This window comes from Vulpes vulpes, chromosome 13 (assembly GCF_048418805.1).
Source record: "Vulpes vulpes isolate BD-2025 chromosome 13, VulVul3, whole genome shotgun sequence".
NCBI classification, from domain to species: domain Eukaryota; kingdom Metazoa; phylum Chordata; class Mammalia; order Carnivora; family Canidae; genus Vulpes; species Vulpes vulpes.
The window spans coordinates 47,960,766-47,988,257 of NC_132792.1; the positions used below are offsets into that span (position 1 = coordinate 47,960,766).

The 27,492-nt window shown below is 35.6% G+C and overlaps 1 protein-coding gene across 30 annotated transcripts in view; it reads right to left on the reverse strand.

Annotated features, from left to right (window-relative positions):
• Positions 1-27,492, reverse strand: part of RALYL (RALY RNA binding protein like) — a 698,808-nt gene that overhangs the window by 43,837 nt on the left and 627,479 nt on the right. For 23 of the 30 annotated variants that reach the window (XM_072734401.1, XM_072734392.1, XM_072734397.1 and 20 more), the window contains one exon: positions 9,329-9,442. In XM_072734401.1, the coding sequence (XP_072590502.1) occupies positions 9,329-9,442 (114 nt within the window). Of the gene's footprint in view, positions 1-5,133; positions 6,162-9,328; positions 9,443-27,492 lie in introns of those variants that run through there. The other 7 variants (XM_072734416.1, XM_072734406.1, XM_072734412.1 and 4 more) reach the window with 1 other exon arrangement.

A 27,492-nucleotide genomic window follows, 5' to 3' on the forward strand; every position in this document is an offset into this window, starting at 1 on the left:
CTGACTCTATAGCTTGAGCTGTTTCCTAATATATCACTAGAAGAAAGGCCTAATTTGACAGAGCTTTGACTCTTTTCAGTAACCAATTTTAAATTAAAGAATGAAGAAGTCTGTTTAGTTAGGGGCACATGCTCCAACTAAATAATGGTTATCAAAGGAAAAGAAGTGCAAGTGCTAGGCAGGTACTTCTGTTCATGGGAAAGTGCCTCAAGCTTCAATAAGCCATGAAAGAAAAGAATTTGTATTAAATTTCAACTCTCATATTCAAACGTTTTTTTGCACATCGCATTTCTATTTCAAAAGCTATATATGATCGAGAAAACAAGTTAGAATTGTTGGGATTTATGTTCAAAGCATTTTTATTAAATTCAGTTTGCTGCATAGCTATTATCATTAATATAACTCTGAAAATTGGTTGAGTTGGCAATTAAGTTTTTTGACAGACTGGCTTAATTGCTAGCTAATTGCTAGCTAAATTGTACTTAGCAGATGGTTGGAAATAATGTTGATACAAAACAGTCACATTGTTCATTAGAGCCAAGCTAGTATCCTGAAACTATTGTTTCTACATACCAGTAAAAGCTGTATTTTTTTTTTTAAATTCTACATTACAACACCTGTATATAATATGAATTTAACTCAATGATTTAAAAAAATGCTATTTAAAAAGATGCAACTTTTAATGGATGGTATGTACTAATCATGACACAAATTAGCATCAGGAAATTACATAGGAGGGTTGCTTTCTGGTTAAAATGTCAGTTATATAGGTATATTCCTGGGGAAAATGACCTCAAAGTCGTTCTCGTGGAGTACCTGGGTTGTTGAGGTCACCACAAATTCAGTATAAATAATTTTACAAATTACGGATACTGTGTTTATTTAAACCTCACAATAATTTTAAGGGATAGATCTTAATTTCCCCCCATTTTATAAATTTCAGAAGAACCTTCTCAAATATCACACAACTAGTAAGTTTTGGGAGGAGATCTCTAATAGGGTTGAGCCTAGTTCTGTTTGATTCTTAAGCCCCGGGCCTTAGATGTTTTGCTAGCGGGGAAAACAACTACCAGGTGAGGCTTTGGAGGATGAAAATGTTCTAACTGACATGTGGTGATGATTGTACTGCTTGGTAAAATTACTTAGGAGTCACTGAACTGCACTCCTGGGGTAGGTATGCTGTATGCTATGTAAAATATACCTCAATAAAGTTGTTAGAAAATAAGATGGGTGCATCAGAGCAAGTGAAAGATGATAAGGGTTTGGGTATAGGCAGTAGTACTGGAAAAATGGAGAGAAAGGATGGAATAAAAAGATGCTGAGGTAAGATTTTACAGCACTGGCTATAGAAGGAATAGAAGATACTCTGGCCATGTGATGGACAGGATCTATGCAGTGGTGACATGACAAAGACAGGACACAGAGAGTAGAGTATATTTAGATAAGAAAGTGAGGAGAAAGATTTCAGTTTTGAAAGATGGTGTGGAGTTATTACCAAGGACCTTCCTTAATGTGCCCTCAGCTTGACTGAACTTTAGACGGGCTTCTTCCTGACTATGGGCTCCTGACCTCTTTTTTTTTTTTCTTCTAGTGTTAACTTTAGAAAACGTGCAATTGTGAATTCTTTCTATACTCCTTGGAAATGTTGATCTTTCATAACCTAGGCATGTCTTTGTTAAGACCTAGAAGCCATTCCCTTGAAATGTAATCATCAAGAAAGATAGTCTCTGTGGGAGAGTAGAAGCTTATCTTCCATAATAGTCAATTAGCAAACACAGATGGCCCAATCATGCCAACCAGCCTCTGTACTAATGTCCTCTAATACTTTTCCATTAGCTTACTCCAGCATTTAAAAATTATCCTTTTATTTAAGTAGAGTTCAATTTCCATCCTGTATTGCACTAGTCTTGACCCTTACTGCAGTAGTCTAGAATAAAGTCTTCCTTGCCATATTTTTTTTAAAAAGATTTTATTTATTTATTCATGAGAGACATAGAAAGAGAGAGGCAGAGACACAGGCAGAGGGAGAAAGAAGCAGGCTCCCCGTAGGGAGCCTGACGCGGGACTCGATCCCGGGACTCCAGGATCACACCCTGGGCTGAAGGCAGATGCGCTTAACCGCTAACTCACCCAGGCGGCCCTTCCTTGCCATTTTAAATAAGTTTTCAGTGCAATTGTTCTTTTATAATTATCTGAGGGTAGCCATAGGAAGTTCTCCATTAAGCAGAGGGAAAAGTTTTGATCCAGTTGCTACACATGCTAAACACAACTTTCTTTTCATCCATTTCCATTTAGCTTCCTAAAAACATTTAATTTTTGTACTCAAATATTTCCACAAGACTTGTTATGAAAAATAGCAGCCTTTGTTCCTACCTGCTCCCCATTTTCAATTCCCTAAAGGCTTTACCCTCAGATCATTCTTTTAAATATATGCCCACATGTTTCTAAATAACATGTTTATATTGCTATTTCTTGATCAATTTTATGCTCTGTCTGTTGATATCATCATACTTAGAGAGCTGAGGATTCAGTTCTCTGTCCACCATTCCCTGTTTACGTCCCCATCACTCTAAGGAGTTAGACTGTAGATCAGGTCAATTAAAAAAAATAATTTTAAGAATTTCTTAAAATGCTCTGAGCAGCTCTTAGTATATAAAAATAAATTTTCTTTTCTGAATAATATTAGTTTCTTTGGTGTTAAAAACTGCCTTAGATTTTTTGTTTTGTTTTTCAAAATTTAGTTCTCTATGTACTTCTATGTAGTTGTGCAAACTTTAGCCTGACCTGTAAATCTCATTTTGACTAGGTCACTTGCCCATTCATTAGCCATTCAGTCAATTTCATCTTGAAAAAGTCTCTCCCAGAGATTTTGAGTAGTTCTGATTTGGACTTCTCTCTTTCTGGGCCTGCTGCACAGCTCAGATGCTAGAATCGCCTTTACCAGCACCCTGAGGATTCCCTTTGCTCTGGGATTTTCCTGCTTTGGGAAAGCCATGTTTCCCCTTCTTGGTTTACCTCCTTGCTTTGGTGAAGTACCTCCAAACTTTTCAGAGAAAGAATGAACTGGAGGAATATATTTTGATATTTAGATATCTGAAAATGTCTTTAATGCACCCTCACATTTAATAGTTTGGGTATTAAGTACAGAATTTTACCTTGTAAATAATCTTTCCTCAGAATTTTTAGGGCATGTTTTCATTGCCTTCCAGCTTTCAGTGTGGCTGCTAAGAAGCCCATTGGTATTGATTCCTGTTTCTTTCTATGAAAACTGTTTTCTCTCTTTTCCTGTCTCTCTAAAATTGGTAGGGACCTTCTCTTTGCCTCCTGTTCCGAAATATCACAATGAGATGCTTCGATGTACATCTATTTTCATGTGTTGTTCCAGGCACTCAGTGGATTCTCTCAATCTGATTAACTATGTTCTTCATTTTTTTTTTCTAAAATATGTTTTTGATGATCTCCCTTCTTTCTTTTTGAACCCTGCTATTCAGATATTCATCCAGTGAGTTTCATCCCTTCCCCCCCTATTTTTCATATCTATTTTCTCCTACACTTTCTGGGAGAGTTTCTTCAATTTTGTCTTCCAATCCTGTATTGAGTTATTTATTTGTGCTACCATATGTTAATTTCTAAAAGGTCTTTTATCTGTCTTCTGAATACTCAAGTTTTAGTTTCATGGTCTTATCTCATGAATGCAATATCTTCTTTCCTTCTGAGTGTATTAATCAGTGTGGGTTTTTTCTTTTTGAAGTTTTATTCTTCTGCACCATCTGTTTTCTCCAATCTTTTTCTTTTTCTTTTCTGATATCTCCTTTTTATGTTAAGTGTTTTCTATTACTAGGTGATGCTCGTCCATTCATATTACCAAGTAATATGAATAATATCAAATAACAATGGACAGCTTTGCAAGCATAGGGATATTATTTTTGCAAGGTGACCTGGTTGACCATTTATTTCCTTGGGTGGCACCTCTACCAATATCTTTAAATCTTTCCTTTTATGATGTTCATATTCCCAATTAAAACTTCTAGGGTCTTGACAGTACTCTGGCATCAGAGGGGAAGAGAGAATGCTTAGAATTTCTACAGTAATTGTCTAAAATTTCACTTCTCTCGTTATCTTCAACTGCACTCAAATTTGTTGTTTACCATTTCTGAGATCTACCATTTTAACTTTTCTATAGTAACCTTCTTCAGCTTTCTAGCGGGTCAGAGACAGTTGGGAATGGTAATACAGGAATTTGATTCCTCAACAGACTTGCAGCCATTTATACTTCCTTTTCCAGAGGAAGATGTCTTTAGTTTTGAGCCTTTTGGGATTTCTGTGGTTAAAACTAGACTCAGATTTCTAGGATATGCTAAGTTAAGTGTATTTCTCCATCTGCTGTCCAGCTTCTAAAGTTTTGTTCCCATTCTCTTTATGTCTAGGGTTTTTCATTTTTAACATTTATCATTTGAATGCAGTTTCAGGAGAAAAGAGCTCAATTCATGTATTTAATCCAATGTCTGTAACCAGAAACATCATCAACTTAATCCAGAGTGCAAATGTTAGCACTAAGGTATTCAGAACAGAAACATTTACATTATAGGTGACAGCACTCAGATCAGATATGGAGCAACATTTTTCTATTCTGAGTACCTCAACATGGTTGACAAACTACAGAATGACCAGAGAAGAGAGATGACAATGGTTCGAGATGCAAAACCAAATTATACGAGAAGCAGCTGAAAAAATTATTTATCAAGAGAAAAGAAGGCTTCAGAGATGCTGTGACAAAAATTTGAATGCAGCTAAATCAAACATCTATGGGCCAATTATGTTGACTTTCCATTCAGAGGTTGGGAGTGAGAATATTATAGCTCCTTTAAAATATTTAATTGTCTGTTACATTCACATGGATGAGACATTAAATTGATTTCAGGGGACATAAAAAGTATGAACAAATGAAGTGAAAACAAAAGACCTTTTGGTTTGGTGCAGTATGAGGAGAACCCACCACAGAAGTAAGAGACACAAATGTGAACAGGGACCAACCAAATAAATAACAATGTATGAGTTGGCTAAATAAAAATATTAGCAAACTGAAAAGAGTATGGCATGCATAACGTGACAGCAGAATTGAAAGATTCCAACTTTTCAAAAGAAGCTATGTATTTTAATATTTATTTGTAATATTACAATTCTTAAACATTATCTTTAAAAATTCCATATTTTTACCAAACATGTTGGGGGTGAACTTATCTTATGAGACCCAGTTTGTGACCTCTCCAATGCTTAGATCAAACTTTGGCTATTATCACTGGAATTGTCCAAGCAAGAATGGCGGGCCACGTATCAGGCACACCATACAGAATAAAATTGAATTAAATAACGTCCACTTGATTTTTCACATCAGAGCCCTTATGCCTGAAATTTTATTTTAAAAAAATGTAGTTCCTGTGAATTAATTGTGCTTCTTGTAGGATACCCAGTTTCTAGTTTTCCTTCTTGCCTCTTTTACTCTTTTTGATTATTTAACATCACTGTATAAACCACATGTAAATTGTGCTACTCATATGTGGCCATTTATATGTGGCTCTTTTAAAATAAGCGTCTAGGAATGAGGCACAACCGTAGGCTTCATTGGTATGATCTACATAGCTACAATGTCCCAAAGTTGTGTTCATTGAATTATTCAATAGAAAAAAATAACATATGCATCATGGATTTATGCTAACTGTAACTTAAAGCTTGGGATAGTATATTTGAGGTCATAATCCATTCCTCTAGTTTACATTTGAGAGGTCGAGACCTAGAGAAGTTAAATGACTTGTCAGGTTTGTGCCTGATACATAGTACATGGTGTTGGGGAGTTAGAGAAGGAAGAGAAGACATGACCTTATGCTCAGGAAGTTTACAATCTCAAAGAAAGAGACAGGACACCATACAAATATATCTATTAGAAGCAATTGAAGGTATAGAGAATTCAAAATCAAGTAGTTATGCTTCATTACAATTATTCCTCACAGCTTAGAAATTCACTAAAAACAAAAAGGAAAAAAAATGATAGTATGAAACTTGAATACTGGACAATCTCCATGTTGTGTGGCTTCCCCATCTTTGGTTCGTGATCTTCCATCTCCTGCCAGTACTTTATGCTGGAAACTTTCATTATCAAATAACTAAGATTGGGAATGAGAGATGTAGAAAAGAATAATAATGAAGAGTAAATATTAGTCAGCTACAAAATAATTAGCAATCAAATAAGCATGAAAATGAGTGCTCCCTTAAATTTAGTAAGGAGATATTGAGTATTTTTAAAGAATTTTGTTATATTTCTCTCCAATTCCCATAATCTAGTCTTGACTCTTTCCTTCCAACCCTGATTTCTTTTCATAAAGAAAATATAGAAAGTAATCATCTTATCTCCATAACTATGAATGCTGTTCAGGAGACAATTACTAAGTGAATGAAATTACAAATTAAATAATCCCATTTTCTTCCTAACATGTTAAAGTAAGAAAGACATAAGTATCAAAAGACTAAGCCTATCATTTTAAAAATAACTCTCTCATGACTGGGAAAGTTTAAACACATACAAAAATAAGGTGACAGCCTTTCATGAAAAGAAAATGCAAGCTTTGAATTTTGGCGTTACATTTATGGATGATCTTCCAAGAAGATATGTGAAAGGTATTATTCATTGCAGGAAACTGGAAGGCATAATATGATAGAATGAGGATCACATTTTTCTCTTTGAGGTGATTTATATTTAAATGAGTTCTCCATAATCCTTTAAACTGAAGTGCAAATTGGTTATCAAAGTCCTTTGCTGTAAGGGTTGTTTTACATAATAACGAATTTCACAGAAGTTCCTCAAAGGGAAATATTGATTTAGGCGACATCACAGGCTATTTCAGTTACTGCAACACTTTAGTGACATATAAAAAAACTTTCTAAAATCTAAATTTCTCTATTAAGAAGTGTAGGCAATGTTTTTGTTTTTTTCTTCAAATAAATACCCAGTAGTGTGATTTTTGGATCATATGGTAGTTCTATTTTTAATCTTTTGAGGAACCTCCATCTGTTTTCCATAGCGGAAAGTTAAAATCCCACCAACAGTGCACCAGGGTTCCCTCTTCTCCATATCCACAGCAGCACTTGTTGTTTCTTGTCTTTTTGATACTAGCCATTCTGACAAGTGTGAGGTGATAATACTTGGTGGTTTTGAGTTGCATTTCCCTGGTGATTAGTGATGCTGAGTGTCTTTTCATGTACTTGATGGCCATCTCTGTATCCCTTTATTAGAAAAATGTCTATTCCAATCTTTCCCCCATATCTTTTCTTAGTAGAAAATATGTTAATAATAGAACTTTTTAATAAAATGATTGTTTTATCTACTGTTTCTCATCCACATTAGTGAGAATCTGCCATCCATGTGCTGGGTATATGGCTCTTGTTTGTAAAAACTGGGTTGTGTGAAAATAGTAGAAAATGTTCATTTGCCTATGTATGTCTCTGTATGCCAAAGAGCTCCAATTACTGAGCCTTTCCTCCGTGCTAATTACTGTGCTATATAAGTTACATATGATAATATGATACTTTGTTTCTCACAATGTGAGGTAGGGATTTCTATCTTTATTTTATAAATGAGAATACTGAGGCTAACTCAGTGGCACAGGAGAATCTGAACCAGAGTTTATTTCTCTCATTCACTATGCTATAGCACCAAACTCACATCTGCCTTTTCATCTGAGTCCTATATGGCTCATCACCAGGAGGTAAAGCTCTAGTCCTCACCCCAGTGATACAGTGAACACATAGGCAGGTTCCTCTTTGCTGTATAGCTCAGGGACCCCAGGATCCCAACCAGTTCTCATCAGTTAGGAGGAACCCAGGGGGCCTCATGTCAATGAAATCCTCGCACTAGGCCCTGGGTGGAACCTGAGATTGAAACTATAAATGAGAAGGACACTGGATTCACTCATGAGACTGGGGGGTTGAGACCCAGGTCTATCACACACTAGTTAGGTGACTACAGAAAAATCAATTTACCTCTTTGAACCTTTGTTTTTTCATTTGTGAAGTGAGGGGGCTGGATTTCATCAATAGCTTTCAAAACTGTATTTTTTTTTTTTAAGTGAAGCTCTCTCTTTTTTTCTGAGATCAAGAGTTGGACACTTAACCGACTGAGCCACCCAGGCATCCTGAAAAGTGAAGATCTTTCAGCAAATGAAGTATTATGTTGAAATTCAATAATAAAATAGATACAGATAGAGCAAGGGCTAGATTTGGAGGAGGCATGAGTTCATCTACCTCCTGGGCCTCCTTCTAACCGTCATACTATTTCTAGGGAGCCTCTGAGGCATGTAAGGCCTTATAGAACATGATTTTCAAACTGTGCACTTGCTCATCTCTAACTTTATCCTGGTTTTCATATTCTATGTTAAAAAATATCTGTAGCCACAAGACCCACAAGACAAGGGCATTATTAGAATTATATTAGAAGAGAAATAGGGCCAAGGCTGATAATTCAAAGGAGAGGGGCATTAAATTGTAAAAGATATAATCAAATGACTTGACTGTGGGTAGTCAGGGGCATGTTCTTGATGTTAAGGATCCTGAAACTGGATACTGGTTTACAAGGTTGTAGCAATGTAGGAACTGGGCTTTATAATCATCGTTTTTGAAATCTCTTTTATTTTTGTAGTTAGTTTATTTAAATATGAGCATTATTTTAGTCTGACAATGTTATTCCAGTAATTGATTTTGTTTTCTTAAAGGATTCTTGATATTGAGAAATTAACTTTTAATTATTCTACGAATATGAGCAAAATATATTCTCCTTTTTAAAAAAATGTGCATTTTAGACAAATTGGTTCATCTTCATGTTATTCCAGTAATTGATTTTATTTTCTTAAAGGATTCTTGATATTGAGAAATTAACTTTTAATTATTATACAAATAGGATCAAAATATATTTTCTTCTTTAAAAAATGTGCATTTTAGACAAATTGGTTCATCTTCATGTTATTCCAGTAATTGATTTTATTTTCTTAAAGGATTCTTGATATTGAGAAATTAACTTTTAATTATTATACAAATAGGATCAAAATATTTTTTTCCTTTTTTAAAAATATGAATCTTGGACAAATTGGTTCATCTTCTCTAAAACGTAAAAACTCAGATTGCACTGTTGCAACTCTTGGCTTAAAGACTCTTCCCGTGTCTGTATTAGCCTGTTAAACTCAGCCAGTGTCCCCCTGGCCCTGCGTGCTGTTCCTGTAATTGACTCTGCCTCACTGGTTTAATTCTGGTGTGTCTGTGTCCACAGATCCTTTTCACTTACCTGCCTCCGCCTTCTGCTGCTTCTCAATTTTCTCCAGGCGCCCTAGCAAGGAGTCAATTTTCGTTTTGATCTGGGTTAATTCTTTCTTGATTGTCTGGAGCTCATCTGATTTCACTGGAAAGGGAAAAAGGGTAAGAAAGCAACAGAACGTCAGATGTACCATTACTCACGTAGAGCACAACTCACCGGCACCTTTCTCAAGACTGTGTCGAGTCACATAGGATACTTTTCAATCTTATCAGTTTCTCGTTACTTCCAGCGATCCTGGGATACTGGATGACATTGGCAATTACAGTGATTTTCAGTGACGTGAACATCTGATACTCAATCTTTTCACTGCAAGTTACAAAAAGGGATGGTGTAACCTGGAACTATCTTATCAAACAACTAAGTGATAGTAAACTCAGTTTTCGCAAGCAGTAGAGTGACTCTGCCCTGTAAAATGGATTCAGATTGAAGAGTGATAAAACCATGATAGGTATGTTAATACTACTTTGAGGTCTATGTTGTGATACATATTTCAGTCATCGGTGATGTTTGTAATCTAGTTCCCTGGTGATTTGTTGAAACCAGGATATCATGTTTATCCTCTGAAAAAATGTCTTGGACGCTAGAGAACTCTAACAGAACTCTTGCTAAGTCACCACCTCTTTTTTTTTTAATAAAAAGTGAGGCAATGGGCTGTACACGTCCCTTTTTAAGCTGTGGGGCTGGAGGGAGAAAATTCACCAAAGTTCCCACTGGCATTTTCTACAGTAGTGGTTCCCATTCCAAGTTTTTGGTATTTAGCATGGATTAAAAGAAAAACAAGTAGGGATGAACACAAGATGGGCAATTTTTCTTTTTGCCAAGTATGGATGTTAAAAACAACGACAAACATCCTACTATCAACTATAATAATTATCTCATAAAGAAGGGGCTTAAGAACAGGACAGTCTCCTATTTAAAGGACAACCCTTTAAATGAAGTATATTTGTTTATGAAAAATTCACTATACTGTTCCTATTTTCTCATTTTTTCTGAGAACCATTGGGAAATGTGCCATAACCCACAATAACCAGAGATTGAGGATCTCGAAGCTATCGCTGCAGAACATCTGCATCTGCCTGGAGCTTTCAGTAGGTGGGGATTCAGGGGTTCATGCTTCAGCAGAGCTGCTTCAAGATCTGGAGCACAGATCTTGATGTCAGCCTATTAATCCTTCTCTGTAACTTTTGCCTCAAGTTTATGATGATCTCAGCTTGGATATTCCCCAGAATTTTGGAATATAATGAGCATTTAGCTGGATTCTTTAGTATTCAGAAACTTTATATCAATACTAAATGCAATCTATATTTGTTTGGAATAGGGCTATTTGTCAACGAAGATATATGATATAATATATATGATAACTTATGCATCAATATACATTCATTGCTCAAAGGAAGAACAGACTTTTTCTTAAAAATGAGAAAAAAATTTTTATTATAAAATCAGGAATTTTTTTACAAAAAGCAGATTTTTATCTGTGATGCAACGTAGCTTGCAAAATAAAAACTGCAAGAATCCAGGGCCCTGTGGAGTGTTCCTATTATGAAGAACCAAACTGAAAGTAGAACACAGTCTAAAATAGAGAATTACTCCTTATGTCAATTATTTCAGAGACATCAAAGTGCCATTGTGGAACTGCAGCTAAATTTGAAAAACATCATCTGTCACAATTGCAAATTGATTCCACTTTGAAGAATGATTTTCATTTCCTTTGATGGAAGCACGTCATGTAGTTTTACTTAAACCTATCAAATTTAATAGAAAATATTTTATCTTATAACATTAGATTTCAACGCAGGAGAAATGGGACTGTGGCTGGATAGGATATATTTCTTAGTAAGTAGAGCCACTCCTCAGCTCAGGCATGCAGTTGACTAATTTTATTTATCTTCCTAAAAAATAAACAAAACCCCCATTTTATAGAAACTACATTTCAAACCACTGGAAATCTGGGCTCACCACATAGGAACTTACCTGTATCCAGGAAGCCAAGGTTGGCTTTAAGTCTAGACTTGTGTTTAGCACTGTAAGAACACTTTTTTTTTTTTTTTAAGATTTTATTTATTTATGTGAGAGAGGGAGAGAGAGGGAGAGAGTGCTCATCATGAGCAGGGGGTAGGGACAGAGGGAGAGGGAGAAGCAGGCTCTCCCCTGAACAGGGAGCCCACTTCAGGGCTCCATTCCAGGATCCTGCGATCCTGACCTGAGTCAAAGGCAGATGCTCAATCAACTGAGAGCCACCTTGGCACCCCTGTAGGGACACCTTTTATGATCAAGTCAGATCATTATAACATTTGGGTTTAATTAGTTAATGGTATTTAAAATTAGAGACAACAAGGATCTGATCTGCACAAGTTCTATTTGCCCTTTCCAGGAAATTCTGAAGCCATTTCTAGCCCTGTGCAAATTGCCCATCTTCAATCTTGGAATGGCTAGCAGCAAAGGCTCGTCAAGGTCCTGCAAAGCACCACTAAAAAATAGTTTTGGCTGGTTCTTGAGCAATTGTGAAAGCTGTTTTCTTACCGCACTTCACTGCTGTCCTTGAGAGAAGGCCTGCCACTTGCCTGGCCTAGTCGGCTATAGTCTTGTTTCTACCTTTCTTCAGTTGGATTCACTATGTACAGATTTGGTATAGTTCTGTGCTACTGTGTCTGGTTTCCAGATGAAATTCCTGGGATGAGCCACCTCCATATCTGATGTGTTTCCTTCTTGAACTCTTCTCTGCCTTTTTCTACTTCTTTTTTGGCTCCTGTTAACAGTATCTCTACTTCACTGTGGATTACATTAATCCCCTGCTCCATCAAAATAGATGTGTCTTTTAGTAGCATAGATTTCTAAACTTAGAACTTACATTTTTGCAACTTTAATTTCTGATGCTTTTCCAAAAAATAAAAGTGAGTTCAGAATTAAGGAGAGCCTTAGATCTAAAGCTTCCCACTTCATTTTCCTTTATTTTCACATTTTCTTTCCCCCTGTCCATTCTCTTCCCACTCTTAATTGGGCTTCTGTCCTCAATTTGCCCAACCTATAGCATAGTGCCTTCATAGTAATATTATAAGTAATAAACCGTTCCTATTGAACACTTCCAGAATGTCCCCATTTCTTTTTTTTTTTTTTAAGATTTTATTTATTTATTCATGAGAGACACACACACACACACACAGGGAGGCAGAGACACAGGCAGAGGGAGAAGCAGGCTCCATGCAGGGAGCCCGAGGTGGGACTCGATCCCGGGTCTCCAGGATCAGGCCCTGGGATGAAGGTGGTGCTAAACTGCTGAGCCACCCAGGTTGCCCGAATGTCCCCATTTCCATAGGAAAAAGGCTGGAAACCCACATACCTGTGCACAAACCAAACTCTATAAACTGAGATCCAGGGCTTGCTCCATAGTATATTTCCAGCTGTACATTCCATTTCCTCTCAAAGCATGCTCTTCACTTGAACAGAAAAGCTTAGTGCCTAATCAAACAGTGCATGGAAGCAGGTAGATTCTAGTTCACATCTGTGTCCTTTTGAAGAGTCACTTATAATCACTAAGATTCGAGTTCAACATCTGTAATTTTCATTCTCTACCTCAGAGGTTTGTTATAAAAATGTAATGAGGTAATACACATAAAGCACTTAGCATCATGCCCAGAACATCATCAAAACCAATAAATGATAGTAGCAGAAGATACTATTTCTCTTACTATTATTATAATTGCCATTCTTTTTATTTATATAGTTATCCCAGCAAAGACTCTCTCCCCCACCCAAATATGTCTATCAAAATCCAATATACCTTTTAGGGGTTCATTTAAGTCTTCCCTCTCCTATGGATTCTTCTTTGACTAACCCCCTGGAAGGTGTATCTCTCCCCTGTAATTTACTTAATGGCATCTCATATTTACTGCTAGATACGTACTATGTATTTTATTATTTAGAATGTCTACTTTTCATACTACATTGTGAGCTTCTTGAGAGTGAAGACCTGATTAGATATTGGTGAATTTCAATTTCAGGAGTCTTGCTTTTGAATGTTTTCTGTGTTTAATAAGCTCCTTCTTCCATTACTGATTGATGAGGCTCCTGATGCTTGCATACCATAAGGTCCTGGGCTTTGAAGTCTGTCCTCCTTAATTAGAAAATTACATTAACTGGTTTAAAAAGAGATCTTACATTAAGTCAGTAAATAGTGAAAACTTTCTGTTTCTCATTATAAACTAGATCCATAAAAATTATTTAAATTCCAGATTAATAAATTATTCTGATCTCTGACAAGACAATATTTCAAAAAGAAGGAATTGTGGACAGTTATGTGAAGCAAGACATATTAATGAATTTACCCCATCATAGGCTCTCAACAACCAAACTCTTTTGAATGGCGAGAAAACATCCAATTCATTCTATTTCTTCCTTCCTTCCTTTCTTCCTTCCTTCCTTCCTTCCTTCCTTCCTTCCTTCCTTCCTTCCTTCCTTCCTTCCCTTCTTTCCTTTATTCCTCCCTTCTTTCCGTCTTCCCTCCCTCCCTCCCTTTGTCTTTCTTCCTCTTTATCTTTTTTCCCTCTCTTTCTTTTTCTTATTCTTTTTCTCCTTGCATGCTTAATAGAATTCAGCTCAGTGTCTTAAATACAGCAAGAAATTAGCAAATTTCAGAAGATCTGTAGGTATGTGTATAAGTAGGTAGGTCACTGGATGCAGTTGCAACCCAACCAACAAATCTTAATTAAAGCTTTGTGTATGTATCAGACCCTAAATTGGTATTGACTGTCTAATGGAGAGACAGATAAGCAAACAAGAAGTTCAAGAAGAAAATTAGTATGGAAGCATACCTTTTCTTAATCAGAAGCATTATGATAGAAGAGTAAGAGAAGGACACATACCTTTGGCAGCCACATTTTTGTATTTTTCCCTATTTACACCTCAGTTCTTCAAAATCCAATATCCTCATTTTCCAAGACACATTGCATAGAATATAGTGCCTTTATTTTTATATAGAGTATTAGATCACAAAAGTCAGAAGTATTTTTTACTAAGAATAATATGGAATAATTTTAATGAACTTGCTGTTACATAGTTGTTATGTACAAGTAACCCAATGTAGACAAGCTAGGGGCTTGGGAAAATTAGGGTCAATTACTAAAGATAACAAATTCTACAATTTAAAATTAATTAATTTGAGAATTTGAGAAAATTGCTTTACTTCCCAATCAGCTCCAAATTATCTTCCCTTGACTCATCTGCTTGCCTTTCTAATTGGCTCTAGTCACAATTGTTCATTGTTCCTTTATGTGTCTTGTGCTTCCAGACATCTATACCTGTGTTTTTGTTGTTTTTATTTGTCTGTCCTACACTCTCATTTCCTCCACCTGGTAAGTGCCATTTAATTTCTAAATACTCAGCGCAAATGTTGCCTACAGAGTAAAGTCATCCTCAAACTTTGATCCTCTTATTTAAAAAGCTTATCCTCTTTGTACTCATATTTCTTTCAAATGATACTTTAAAAGATCCTTTCTTTAAATATCTCTCTCCGTGACAAGAGCGGGAACTGCTCTCATTTTTGACTCAAGTATCTAACATATTTATTCAACAATATTCATGAAGATCTGTTATTGCTGGGCTCCTTCTCAAGAGCTGGAGATATATTCATAAAGAAGAGAGACAAAGTCTCTGAAATGATGGAACATCCACCTAGCAGTGGAAGAAGACAACAAATAAATAGGGAAGACCTGGCTAGGGAGTAAAATTTGTCAATATATGTACAATGATAAGAGAAAGTTTCACTGATAAGGTGATATTTGAGCAAAAATCTCAATAAGAGGAGGCAACATGTCATGCGCATATCAAAGGGTAGTGAGAGGGATGTCTGGGTGTCTCAGTGGTTGAGCATCTGCCTTTTGGCTTAGGGCGTGATCCCTGGTTCCAGAATCTGGGATCGAGTCCCACATTGGGTTCCATGAGGAGCCTGCTTCTTCCTCTGCCTATGTCTCTGCTCTCTTTGTGTCTCTCATGAATAAATAAATAAATCTTAAAAAAAAAACAAAAAAGAAACTCCAAAGTGTAGTGAGATGGGATACTATATAAGGCTGAGGAATGATAAATGCAAAGGCCTGACATAGGAGTAGACAAAGTATGTTTCAGAGACAGCCAAGAGGGCAATGTGGCTAGAGTGGAAGGGGCAAGTGGGAGAAGAATACAAGAAGTCAAGAGGTAAGGTGGACAGTGGAGAAGAGGGAAAAGGGATATGGAGAAGATTATAGAGAGTATTGTTAGCCAAATAAGTATCGTGGGTTTTATTCTGAGTAATATAGAGGCAACATTTACAATTTAGCATTTGTTGGATGCATTTAAAATTTTTATTTTTTTAAACTCATGTATAAGTAACATACAGTGTTATATTAGTTTCAGGTGTACAATATAGTGATTCAAGAATTTTATGCAGTACTCAGTGCTCATCACAACAAGTGTCCTCTTCGTCCCTTTAGCTATTCCACCCATTCCCCCACTCACTCCCCTCTGGTAACCACCTGCAAATTTAAGAGTCTGGACAGCCACCTCCAAATTTAAACCACCTCCAAATTTAAGAGTCTGGACAGCCACATGCAAAGGAATGCAACTGGACCACTTTCTTAAACCACATACAAAAATAAATTCAAAATGAATGAAAGACCTAAATGTAAGATAAGAAACAATCAAAATCCTAGAGGAGAATATAGGCAGCTACCTCTTTGACTTCAGCCAGAGGAACTTCTTACTAGACACGTCTGCAGAGGCAAGGGGAACAAAAGCAAAAATGAACTACTGAGTCTCCATCAAGATAAAAAGCTTCTGCACAGCAAAGGAAATAGTCAACGAAACTAAAAGGCATCTGACAGAATGAGACAAGATATTTGCACATCACATATCTGCTAAAGCATTGGTATCCAAAATCTATAAAGAACTTATAAAACTCAACACCCCAAAAAACAAATAATCCAGTTAAAAAATGGGCAGGAGACATGAACAGACATTTTTCCAAAGAAAGCATAAAGATGGCCAACAGTCACACGGAAGAATGCTCAACATCACTCATTATCAGGGAAATACAAATAAAAGCCATGAGAACATACCACCTCACACCTGTCAGAACGGCTAAAGTTAACAACACAGGAAACAAGAGACATTGGTGAGGATGCAGGAGAAAGGGGAACCTTCTTACAGTGTTGGTAAGGAATATAAACTGGTGCAACTATTCTGGGAAATAACATGGAGTTTCCTCAAAAAAGTTAAAAAATAGAACTACCCTCTTATTTAGCAATTGTACTACTTGTTATTTACCTAAAGTACCCCGATGTTTACAGCAGCATTGTCAACAATAGTCAAATTACAGAAAGAGCCCAAATGTCCACAGCTGATGAATGGCAAAAAAAAAAAAAAAAAAAAAAAAAAAAAAGTCACACACACACACACACACACTGAAATATTACTTAGCTATCAAAAAGAATTAAATCTTGTCATTTGCAGTGATATGGATGGAGGTAGAAGAGTATTATGCTAAGCAAAATAAGTTAGTCAAAGAAAAACAAATACCATATGATTTCATTCACATGTTGAATTTAAGAAACAAAATGGATGAATGTAGGGGGAAGAAAAAAAGGCAAACTAGAAGACAGACTCTTAACTATAGAGAACAAACAGGGATGCTGGAGGGAAATGGGTAGAGGATGGTCTAAATGGGTGATGAGTATTAAGAAGGACGCTTGTGATGAGCACTGGGTGTTGTTTGTAAGTTAAGAATCACTCAATTCTACTCCTGAAACTAATATTACATTGTAGGTAAACTAACTAGAATTTAAACAAAAACTTGAGACAAACAAAAATAATACGATATTCAAAAGAAAAATGTCCTTTTCTCTTTTGCTTTAGATAGATTTTACAACAAAAAACTGCAAAAGAAAATTACAGACAAAGGAAAACAAAGTGTCATAACAAAAAATATTTGGTTGTCAGCTGATGACACTTTACTTTTCTATGGGTGATTATAGGGATTGAATTTAGAATTATTATTCAAGATTAGCAAAATGATAAATGAATAAAAATAAAGTTCCTAGACTATATTACTTTAGCTTGCTTTTAGGCAAGCACAATTCTACAGAAACTAGGAGTCAGTTTACATCATACAGATAATCTTAAATATTTTTCCAAAGCCATCACTGTAGTTAGTATTTTACTCAGGAAAAAAAGAAAGAAGCCACATTAAATCATTTCAGACTTGCTTTCTCTAAAGAGTTCATTGATTTGCTGATAAATGTTATTACATTCTGATACAGTCAACATGATAAAGTTTGTGGTTTTTCCTGCGAGATGAGATATAATCCCAAAAGGAAATTAGGCATACGAGATGATACCATCTGTTTATATAAAAAAATGTGTGCATATCTGATTTATGTGGTGAAAAATATTTCAATTTATTTAAGTCACCTGTGGGTCAAGTCTATTCAGGGACAAATACAGAATCTTCAGCTACCTGTCTCGATTAGTGGGTTTTTAACAGAGGGTAATACCTTGCATGGGATATTTACAATGAATATCTAGAGTCATTTTTGATTATCACAATTTACAGAGGGTGGTGTTACTGGCATCTGGTGGGCATCTGGTCTGCTAAACATCATACAACATACAGGATAGCCCCCTATACCACACCAAAGAATTATATGATTAAAAATGTCAATAGCATCAAGCCTTAGAAGCCCTGATCTAAATAATTATATACCCTCTTTGACCAACACCATGCTTCTTAGGAACTATTTAGAAAATTTCAAAATGTTTGTAACCATGTGGACTTCAACAATAATTCCATTAATTTGTTTCTCTTTTTATTTATTTCCCCCAGCCTTTGATGAATTATTTATATATTTAAAAAAGAGGAATAAACATAATTTGCATAGAATTTAATTTATCAACCATTTTTACATTTACTACTTCACCAGTAGAGAATCTTACAATGTACATGGTATTCTCAAAGTTGTATAATGACTTTGTGTAATGTAATGATCTGAACGTGCAGCGTTCAGGTTCAAACCCAGGTCTTTTGACTATGAATTCTGCACTCTTTATGGAGCCATGCACTTTATTTATTTATTTATTTATTTAAAAATTCATTTATTTATTTATTCATGAGAAACACACACACACACACACACACACACACACACACACACACACAGAGGCAGAGACACAGGCAGAAGGAGAAGCAGGCTCCATGCAAGGAGCCTGATGTGGGACTTGACCCTGGGTCTCCAGGATCACACCCTGGGCTGCAGGTGGTGCCAAACCGCTGCGCCACTGGGGCTGCCCCATGCAACTTTATTTAATGTGAAAAATATGACTGTCAGTTTAGCTCTTTACTTCATTATGCATTAAGGAACTATATTATTTTTAATTCAGTCACATCTAGAAAAAATGACGACCATCTATTTCCATAAAATAGATTTTAAGAAATCTTTATCATTATCACTTCAATTTGTCTACTTCAGCCTGTTTGTCCCTTTCCTCTTATTCACATATTTTAAGCTAGTTTAATTTGCCAACTTTGTAAATTGTTTTCAAAAGTCAGACTTTAAAACATTTTGCTAAAATAAGTTGGAGCAATTTGTGCAATTCTCCACTTATATGTGTCAATATAGTTTGACAATTACCACAGCCATGGACGGAATTTCCTAGAAAACAAGAATTGCATGTATGTACATATGAGTGTATTCATAATACCTATGCCTACATACATCTACACTAATTCTTTCTATATATTTTTCAAAAGAGAAAATGAAATGGAAAACGAATGCATTATTTTACTCAATAACTATTACTCAAATACCTGCTGTAGGAATCTATGCATCCAGCATATCATTACCAGCTGTACATATACTATCTTAATTAATCTTTATGATAAATATACAAAATAGATATTATTAAAATTGTTTTCTGGATTGGAACAGTGAATGTTGGAGAAGTTAAATAATGTGTTTAAGACAGTCTAGCAATACGGCTAGCCCTTAAACCCTAAGGCTAACCCCAAACCTAACACTCTTGTGGGGGGCAGTCTCTGAACTGCAAGGCACATACCCTTACCCCAATCCTAAACCTAACCCTAATATCGGCCCTAATCTAAGCCCTAACCCTAGATCTGAGGGAAAAAAAGGAAGATGAGGTGTGTGTGTGTATGTGTCTGTGTGTGTATACAGAGAGAGAGAAAGAGAGAGAGAGAGAGAAGGTGAAATGTACCTATCCCCAATCGCTTGATATGGAAGTTATCTCCTACTTTTTGTTTTCCCCCACCAGATTGTAAGAACCTGAAACCGTCTATTTCATTTACGGAATATTAGTTTGGCAGGTATGTAGTCATGTAGTAGGTGCTGATGAATTGAATGTATGTCAACACTGTGGGCAAACACAGGTAAAATTTGTTTTCATGGGGCTAGAGGGATGTGAAAATATTCATGAAAGAATGGGTTCTTGAACTGTGACTGGAAGGATGATTTGAATTTCAGCAAGCAAAAGAGATCTTCTAAGTAAAGGAAGTAGCAAATTTTGAATTCCAGAGCTTGTAAAGGAGCTTCAGCATCCTGGCTTTTTCTAGACCCGGGAATATAGGCCAGAATTTGTCCCTTTGTTTTACTAACTCAAAATTCCAGAACTAATTTTCTCTGAGTTGTAGCATTTCTAAAGATGTAGTTCATAGTCAATGATGAAATATATGAAAAATGAAAAGTAAAATGTGAAAGGCAAAAATAACGTTGGTGACAAATATTCCATAAGTATTTTAAGAGTATACTTAGTATACTTCATGCCATACAAAAGTAACTTGAAGAATAAATCTGTAATCTAACATGGAGAGAATAGATGCGCATACAAACAACTGTAACATGAAGCCAAGGGTGTAAGTCCCATAATGGGAAGATAAGCCACTGGTTTGGCTTAATGATGATGTCCTTGTAGCATAGCTGGGTCCAAATTTGTTTCATGTGAGTGGTATTACCTGAGCTGGACCTTGAGAACCAGGTAAAATCACTAATAATGCTTATCTATGTATAAGATAGATAACACAGTTGATAACACATTTCTTGAGATAAGGGAAGGGCTTTCAGGTGGAGATATATGGGTATGGGTTTAAAAGCATTTAAATAAGAGTTCAATTAAGCTAGTGGAAGGGTGGAGAGAACCCAGAAATGGAAGTACCAGATCTGATATATCTTAAGGAGTCACTGAAGAGTTTCAATTCTTACTAGGTAATGAGTAGCAGTTTTGAGTTTTGAATGAGGAATTGACAAAGTATTTCATTTTGAATAGTCCTGCAATTTGGCATGGAGTTAATGAGATTGGGGAAGAGCAAAGAGCCAAAAAAAAAAAAAACAACAACAACAACAACAAAAAAAACTAGTCAAGAGACCCCCAAGTGGTCAAAGCTCTGCTTGTCAGCACATGATCTAGGGAATATCAGCAGCAGAAGCAGCAGAGGTAAAAGCTGTTATTAAGATTTTCTTGATAGGATTTAACACTCACAAACTTTTATAATCCCACAGTGGAAAGATTAGATCCTTTCTGGAACTTTTAGAGGAGCACAAAGAAAAACATAACTTGTAGAGAAGACCTGAGAAAACGATCTCAAATGCTCACAAGCTATATTGGTATTAGGATTTTATCAAATATTTTGCTATTGGACTTTTTTTCTGGTTATATTAATGAGCCACTTTAATATCTAGTGAAACAAGCCAAGAAAAGATGCTCTCAAATGTATTTATTTATGATAAATACATTATAATTGTTTTGGTTGGTCTGTTTCGTATCTAAATATTAGGTTGTGATGTTAACAGGGATTTATTACTCTGTTTATACAAAGTGCTAGTCAGTGTTCAGACAGTAAAGGCATGTGCATCCGAGAAATTCAGTTATGTTTACCAAGATGAGCTAAATGGGCCTGACTCTCCTAAATTAATTACTGAACTAAGAAATATCCAAAAATTTGGCTCTTAAAATAAGAAATCGTTAAAGGATATGCCAAGATCTCCATACTTTGTTTAGGTTTCATATGCATATTATGTCCATATTTTGGGTTGAATTCTGTGCCCTGCAATATTTATATGTTGGAGACCTAACTCCTGATGCATCAGAATGAAACTGTATTTGTGGATGGGGCCTTTGAAGAGGTAAGCAAGTTAAAACAAGGTCACTAGATCCAATATTCTCTACTCCAATATGACAAGTGTACTTAAAGAAGGAAATTCAGACACACACACACACAGAAGGAAGATGATGGGAAGACAGAAAAAAGATGGCCATCTACAAGCCAGGGCGAGAGGGCTCATGTAGCACCTGCCCTTAAAGCCCCTGAAGAAACACACACAGCTTGATTTCCAACTTCCAGAACCCAAACTGTGAGAAAATAGATTTCTGCTTTCTAAGCCACTCAGATTATGGTGTTTCACTGTGACAGCCCTAGCAAACAAATATAGCCATCATATAGATTTCTTAAACTATTTTTTTTGGTCAGGTAGCACTTTGCTGAGGGTCTTTTCCCTCGAGCGGGGAATGAAATTCAAACCGTTCAATATTCTCTAAAGGGGCACCTGGGTGGCTCAGTGGCTGAGCATCTGCCTTGGGCATAGGTCGTGCTCCTGGGGTCCTGGGATCAAGTCCTGCATCAGGCTCCCTGTGGGGACCCTGGTTCTCCCTCTGCCTGTGTCTCTGCCTCTCTCTGTGTCTCTCATGAATAAATAAATAAAATCTTTAAAAAAAACAAAACAAAACATTCCCTACAATTTTCCATTGTCCTGTTAACCACCTTTATCTTTTGCTCTAATTATAATATCCTGTTTCTTAACTGACACATCCAGCAGTAAGTTTTTGCTTTAGGTAATATTAATAATAATACTGCTATTATTATTATTGCTATGATAACTTATTATTAAGACTTTTAGAACATGAGACACCATTCTAAGAGCTTTATGTGTGTTGGCTCATTCAATCCTCACAAAAACTTTATGGAGAGGGCAATAAGATTATCATTCTTATTTCCCAAACCAAGGTACAGCAAACAAAGCATCTTGCCCCAAAACACACAGCTAGTAAATGGCAGAGCCGCTGTTGGATTCCAGTTAAAGCAATTCCATATCTCATCCCTTTAACTACTGTACTCTGCTGTAATAACAACAACAACAACAACAATAATAAACCTTCCTGAACATTGACTGAGAAGACTTGCCTAAGACTTTACAAGCATAAGTAATTTAATTCCCACAACCTAGTTCATATATGGTATTGTTATTTCCATTTTCCAGAGAGAAAGCGGAGGTATACAGGGATTAAAGGATTTTCCTGAGGCTGAAAGTGAGTATGTCATCTAACGCGGGTTTCACCCAACGCAGTCTGACAGCAAGGCCTCTGCTCATCTCCACCGAGGTACTGTTCTTGGAAAGTAGGAGTCTGTCTCATTCTATCTTTTCAAATCCACTTATCCTTCTAAACTTAACTCAATATCTTCTAGTAAGCTTTCTTTAAATCCTCTGGCCAACAGTAATTTCTTTCCTTAAACCTAAAAACAGAATATATATTTTGGCCTAGATAGTGGATAGATGGGAATGTTTAATGATATTTTGCTGGGTATTTAACATTCTGTCTCTGGTTGATGCTTTGTCTCCATATTTAAGTAACATGCTTTTGAAGGAGTAAAAAAACACCCAACACAACACTTCCTTAGTCTTGGGGATAAGTTCTTAACAATTATTTCTTAAATTGCATTGAATTGTCTTTAACTTCCTATTAGGTATTTCAGGGCTTTTGTGTTAGTCCATCACCTATCCTAGTCATCAAACGTACATTGACAGGACCCCAAAGACATCAAAATTTACTAGGATTTTTCTTGTTAGTAAAAAAAAAAAAAAAAAAAAAAAAAAAATAGGGAGTCTGGTGGCTCAGTCAGTTAAGTAGTTGATTCTTGATTTTGGCTCAGGTCATGATCTCTCAGTGTTGTGAAATCGAGCCCCGGGTCAGGCTCCATGTTAGGTGCGGAGTCTGCTTATGATTCTCACTCCCTGTCTCTCTGCCCTCCCCCCTCTTGCTTGCATGTGCATGTATTCTCTTAAAAAAAAAAATTTTTTTTAAAAATGATTTTCCTTGTTAGATATTAGAATTTAAATTACTTAAAAATGGATTTAATATTTTTTCAGAGGGCACTCATTTTTCCACTAAGAAACTATAACCTAAAGCTTATAAGTATTCATGTCTACTCTTTTGCAAAATGCTTATTAGCAACATCACACCTCGTTTATCTTATGATTCTATGGGACAGGACAAATTGATTACAATAGTTGGGAGATACTTTCCAAGACCGCCAGTGGATCCTTGAAACTGCAGATAGTACTGAACCTATTTTACTATATTTTTCCATACACATTCATATCTTTGATAAAACTTAATTTATAAATTAGGTACAGTAAGAGGTTAACAAATAAAACAGAACAATTATAACAATATTCTTTTTTAAACAATATTCTTTAATAAAGTTATGTGAATGTGATTTCTCTCTCTGAAAATATCTTATTGTACTGCACTCATCCTTCTTGTGATGATGTGAGAAGACAAAATGCCCACGTGAGAGATAAAGTGAGAGGAATGATGTAGGTGCTGTGATGTAATGTTAGGCTACTATTGATGTATCATCAGAAGGAGGAGCATCTGCTTCTGCACCCTGGTTGGCCAAGAGTAACAAAATGGAAAGCCAAACTACCGATAAGTGGGGCAATTGCGTAGTTTTAGTTTAAGTTGATTTGCAAAGGGACAAATACCTAGCGGTAATTTAATTTTTTAAAGGAGAAATCCATCTTAAACACTTAGTATTCCACTTTGGCAAACTATAGTGTTAATATATTTTTTCTTTATATGATTTTTCTCCACAGCAGAATTTAGTCATATTAAATTTCTGAAATAAGAAGTGACACAAATGGTCCAAGCTATAATGTTAATTTCCTCTTCTGTACTTGCCACATCATTAAATACTAGGAAACAACTATTAATAAAAGAGCAAGATGAACCTCAGTAAATATTCATTCACTTAAGCCAATATTAACATAGTATATTTTACATTTCACTAGAATTTTTCATTTGTGATTTAAATTGGAAAATTATTGCTATTCCCAGGCAATAGGCTAATTATAAAAGTACTATTAAATAATGAATATTTATATATACACACATATATGTGTATATAAAATATAGCCTGCCTATATGATTTTATAAAATGTACAATTGTGATTCTAGTTTTGGTTGCTAGTGGATTATATATAAATATTGTTTAGATTTATATTTCACTAACACAAAACTAATCTACAGTTAATTTTTATGAATTGAGCCTCTGAAAGTATAGAATGATATGAAACATACATAGAATACTTGTTTTCTGTTGTCAGTCTTTCTACACTAATAATTTTGTTAAAATTAACGTAACTTGAGAATTACTGTATCCAGAGTAAATTTCAAATAATTATTTTACTGGATGGTTCTCACAAAATATTTTCATCCCATAATTTTTCTAATATCTCTACTTATTACTTGGCTTCATCTCTCCAGAGTAACAAACGTACTCTGGAATGCACACTTCCAAATGATTGCTGATAGAAAATAAAATACACTAAATTTATTTCAAGACATCTTTGGTTTATATTAAGAAGTCTAGCTTCGCTTAGTCTTCCCTGAAGACTATCACATAAGTATTCTTATGTCACACAAAACCAGGAAGAGAAGACCAAATTAAACTATTGGTTCCATCACTGGATTTAAGAATAGATTCTTACTAAGGCACTTGGGCGGCTCAGTGGGTTAAGGGTCACCCTCTTGGTTTCCATTCAGGTCATGATCTCAGAGTTGTAAAATCAAGTTCCATGTTGAACCCCGAATTGAACCCAGTTGAGCCCCTACCCCCCCTCCAGTCCCTAATTGGGCTCTGTGCTCTGCTGAGTCTGTTTGGGATGTTTTTCTCCTTCCCTCTTCCTCCCTCTCTGCTCCTCTTTGTGCTCATGTGTGCATTCTCATTCTCTCTCTCTCTCTCTCTCTCATATAAATAAATAAATCTTAAAAAATAGATTCTTATCTTTTTTAAAAGATTGTATTTATTCATTTGAGAAAAATAGAGAGCTAGAGAAAGCACAAGCAGGGGGAGAGGCAGAGGGAAAGGGAGAAGCAGGCTCTCTGCTTAGGAGGGACCCTGATGCGAGGCTCAATCCCACAACCCTGGGATCCTGACCCGAGCTGAAGGCAGATGCTTAGCCATCTGAGCCACCAGGGGCCCCAGATTATTATCTTACATGCAGTCCAGTAACAAACAAAATAAAGCTAGTTTGGATTATTTTTCCAAGTAGCTGACTTTAGAGATTTGCTTTTCTATAAATATCCTTTCAGTATTTATTTATTCCAATGTAAGAAGGAAAGTCATTAGATTTTTCAATACTTGGAGATTAATGAGTGATAGATACATGAGTATAGTCTATGTGTGGCTGACACAACTTACAAAAAATAATATTAATTAATTATAAAATAAAATTAATAAATTACAGCTGACATGGAAACTGGAAGAACATTCGTATATACCTAAGGCCTCATATCTCCTGAAAGGAGGTAGAGGTATGGGAACACAGCATTTGTATATGTGGAGGTGTTCTTTTCCAAACACAGGTGGTTTGGAAAAGAACTTACTTGCCTCTACCAGAAGGCAGAGAACAATGTTGCTGATCCCTGGGTTGCTGCGAGAGCAGGAAGGGGCTCCAGTAAATTCTCTTAGGGTGAACAGAACTTTACCTAGCACCTTGCAATATATAATCCTTGGAGAATCTGAAGGTCCCTTTGACTCCAGAGGCATTTCCTGAGGGGAGATGCATTCTTAGGGGTAGACAGCTTATCTCAATTTACACCTGAGAACAAAGAAGCCTTCTCAACATGTCAAAAGAGGGGTCCAGGACAACTACCAGTCAATTTTATAAAAAATTCTATTGGCTCTTAGTTTATCACTGCCCAAGAGACAAAAACAGCTTCACATGCGCAGATGTTGAGGAGTTATACAAGAAAGCAAACAATTAAGAGAGCACATCTTTTTGTAGGAGAGAAATGAGGCAAACAACTAGAATAGGTGGATACCACAGATGCAAAACCAATATTAGAAAATGTTAATTAAAATGCCATGATGACCCTTAAACAAAAACACCCGATTTATGATAGCTCCACTCATGATTTTTAAATTTTATGATGGTGCAAAAGCTACATACATTTAGTAGAAACTGTACTTTGAATTTTGGTCTTTTCCAGAGGTAGTAATATGCAGTATGATACTCTCTCCTGATGAAGGACAATGACAGTCAACCAGAGCCCCCAGTTGGCCATGTTTTCATGAGGGTAAACAACTAATATACTTACAACTATTCTGTACCCATACAATCATTCTGTTTTTACTTATATTCATGTAATTTAATATTCACTAAATTATTTTTTAAATTGAGTTAAATTACTATTTAATGAATACTAAATTACATGAGATTTTCAACACTTGATTATAAACAGGCCTTGTGTTAGATGATTTTGCCCAACTGTAGGCTAATGTAAGTGTTCTAAGCACATTTAAGGTAAGCTAGGCTAAGCTATGATTAGTAGGTTTCTACTTATGATATTTTCAATTTTCTAAGGGTTAATCACCAGAAGTAATGTGATATTAGAATATTTAAAAATGTTGAAATAATGTACAAAGGATATTAGGGAGAAAAGAAACATAATTCAAAAATTCTAGATCCAGCCAAAATATGCATATATGAGGGAAACATAAAGACTTTTTTGGACATGTATAAATTCAGAAATTATGTAATTAATTTACCCAAGAAAATTATTTAAGAAGCAACCTAAAAACTATAAATTAAGGAAGAATATATGTAAATAATAAGTTTTATAAAATTTTAAACTGAGTCCTATTGGATAATAATAACAATAGATACTGGGAGTTGGCAAATAAGCAATAGGTACAGAATATTTGAAAAGAAAATATGTATAAAATATAAATATGTAACAGAAGCCCGGAACTAAAACTCTAATATTCTTTTTTTTTTTTATATATATATTTTTTAATTTTTTATTTATTTATGATA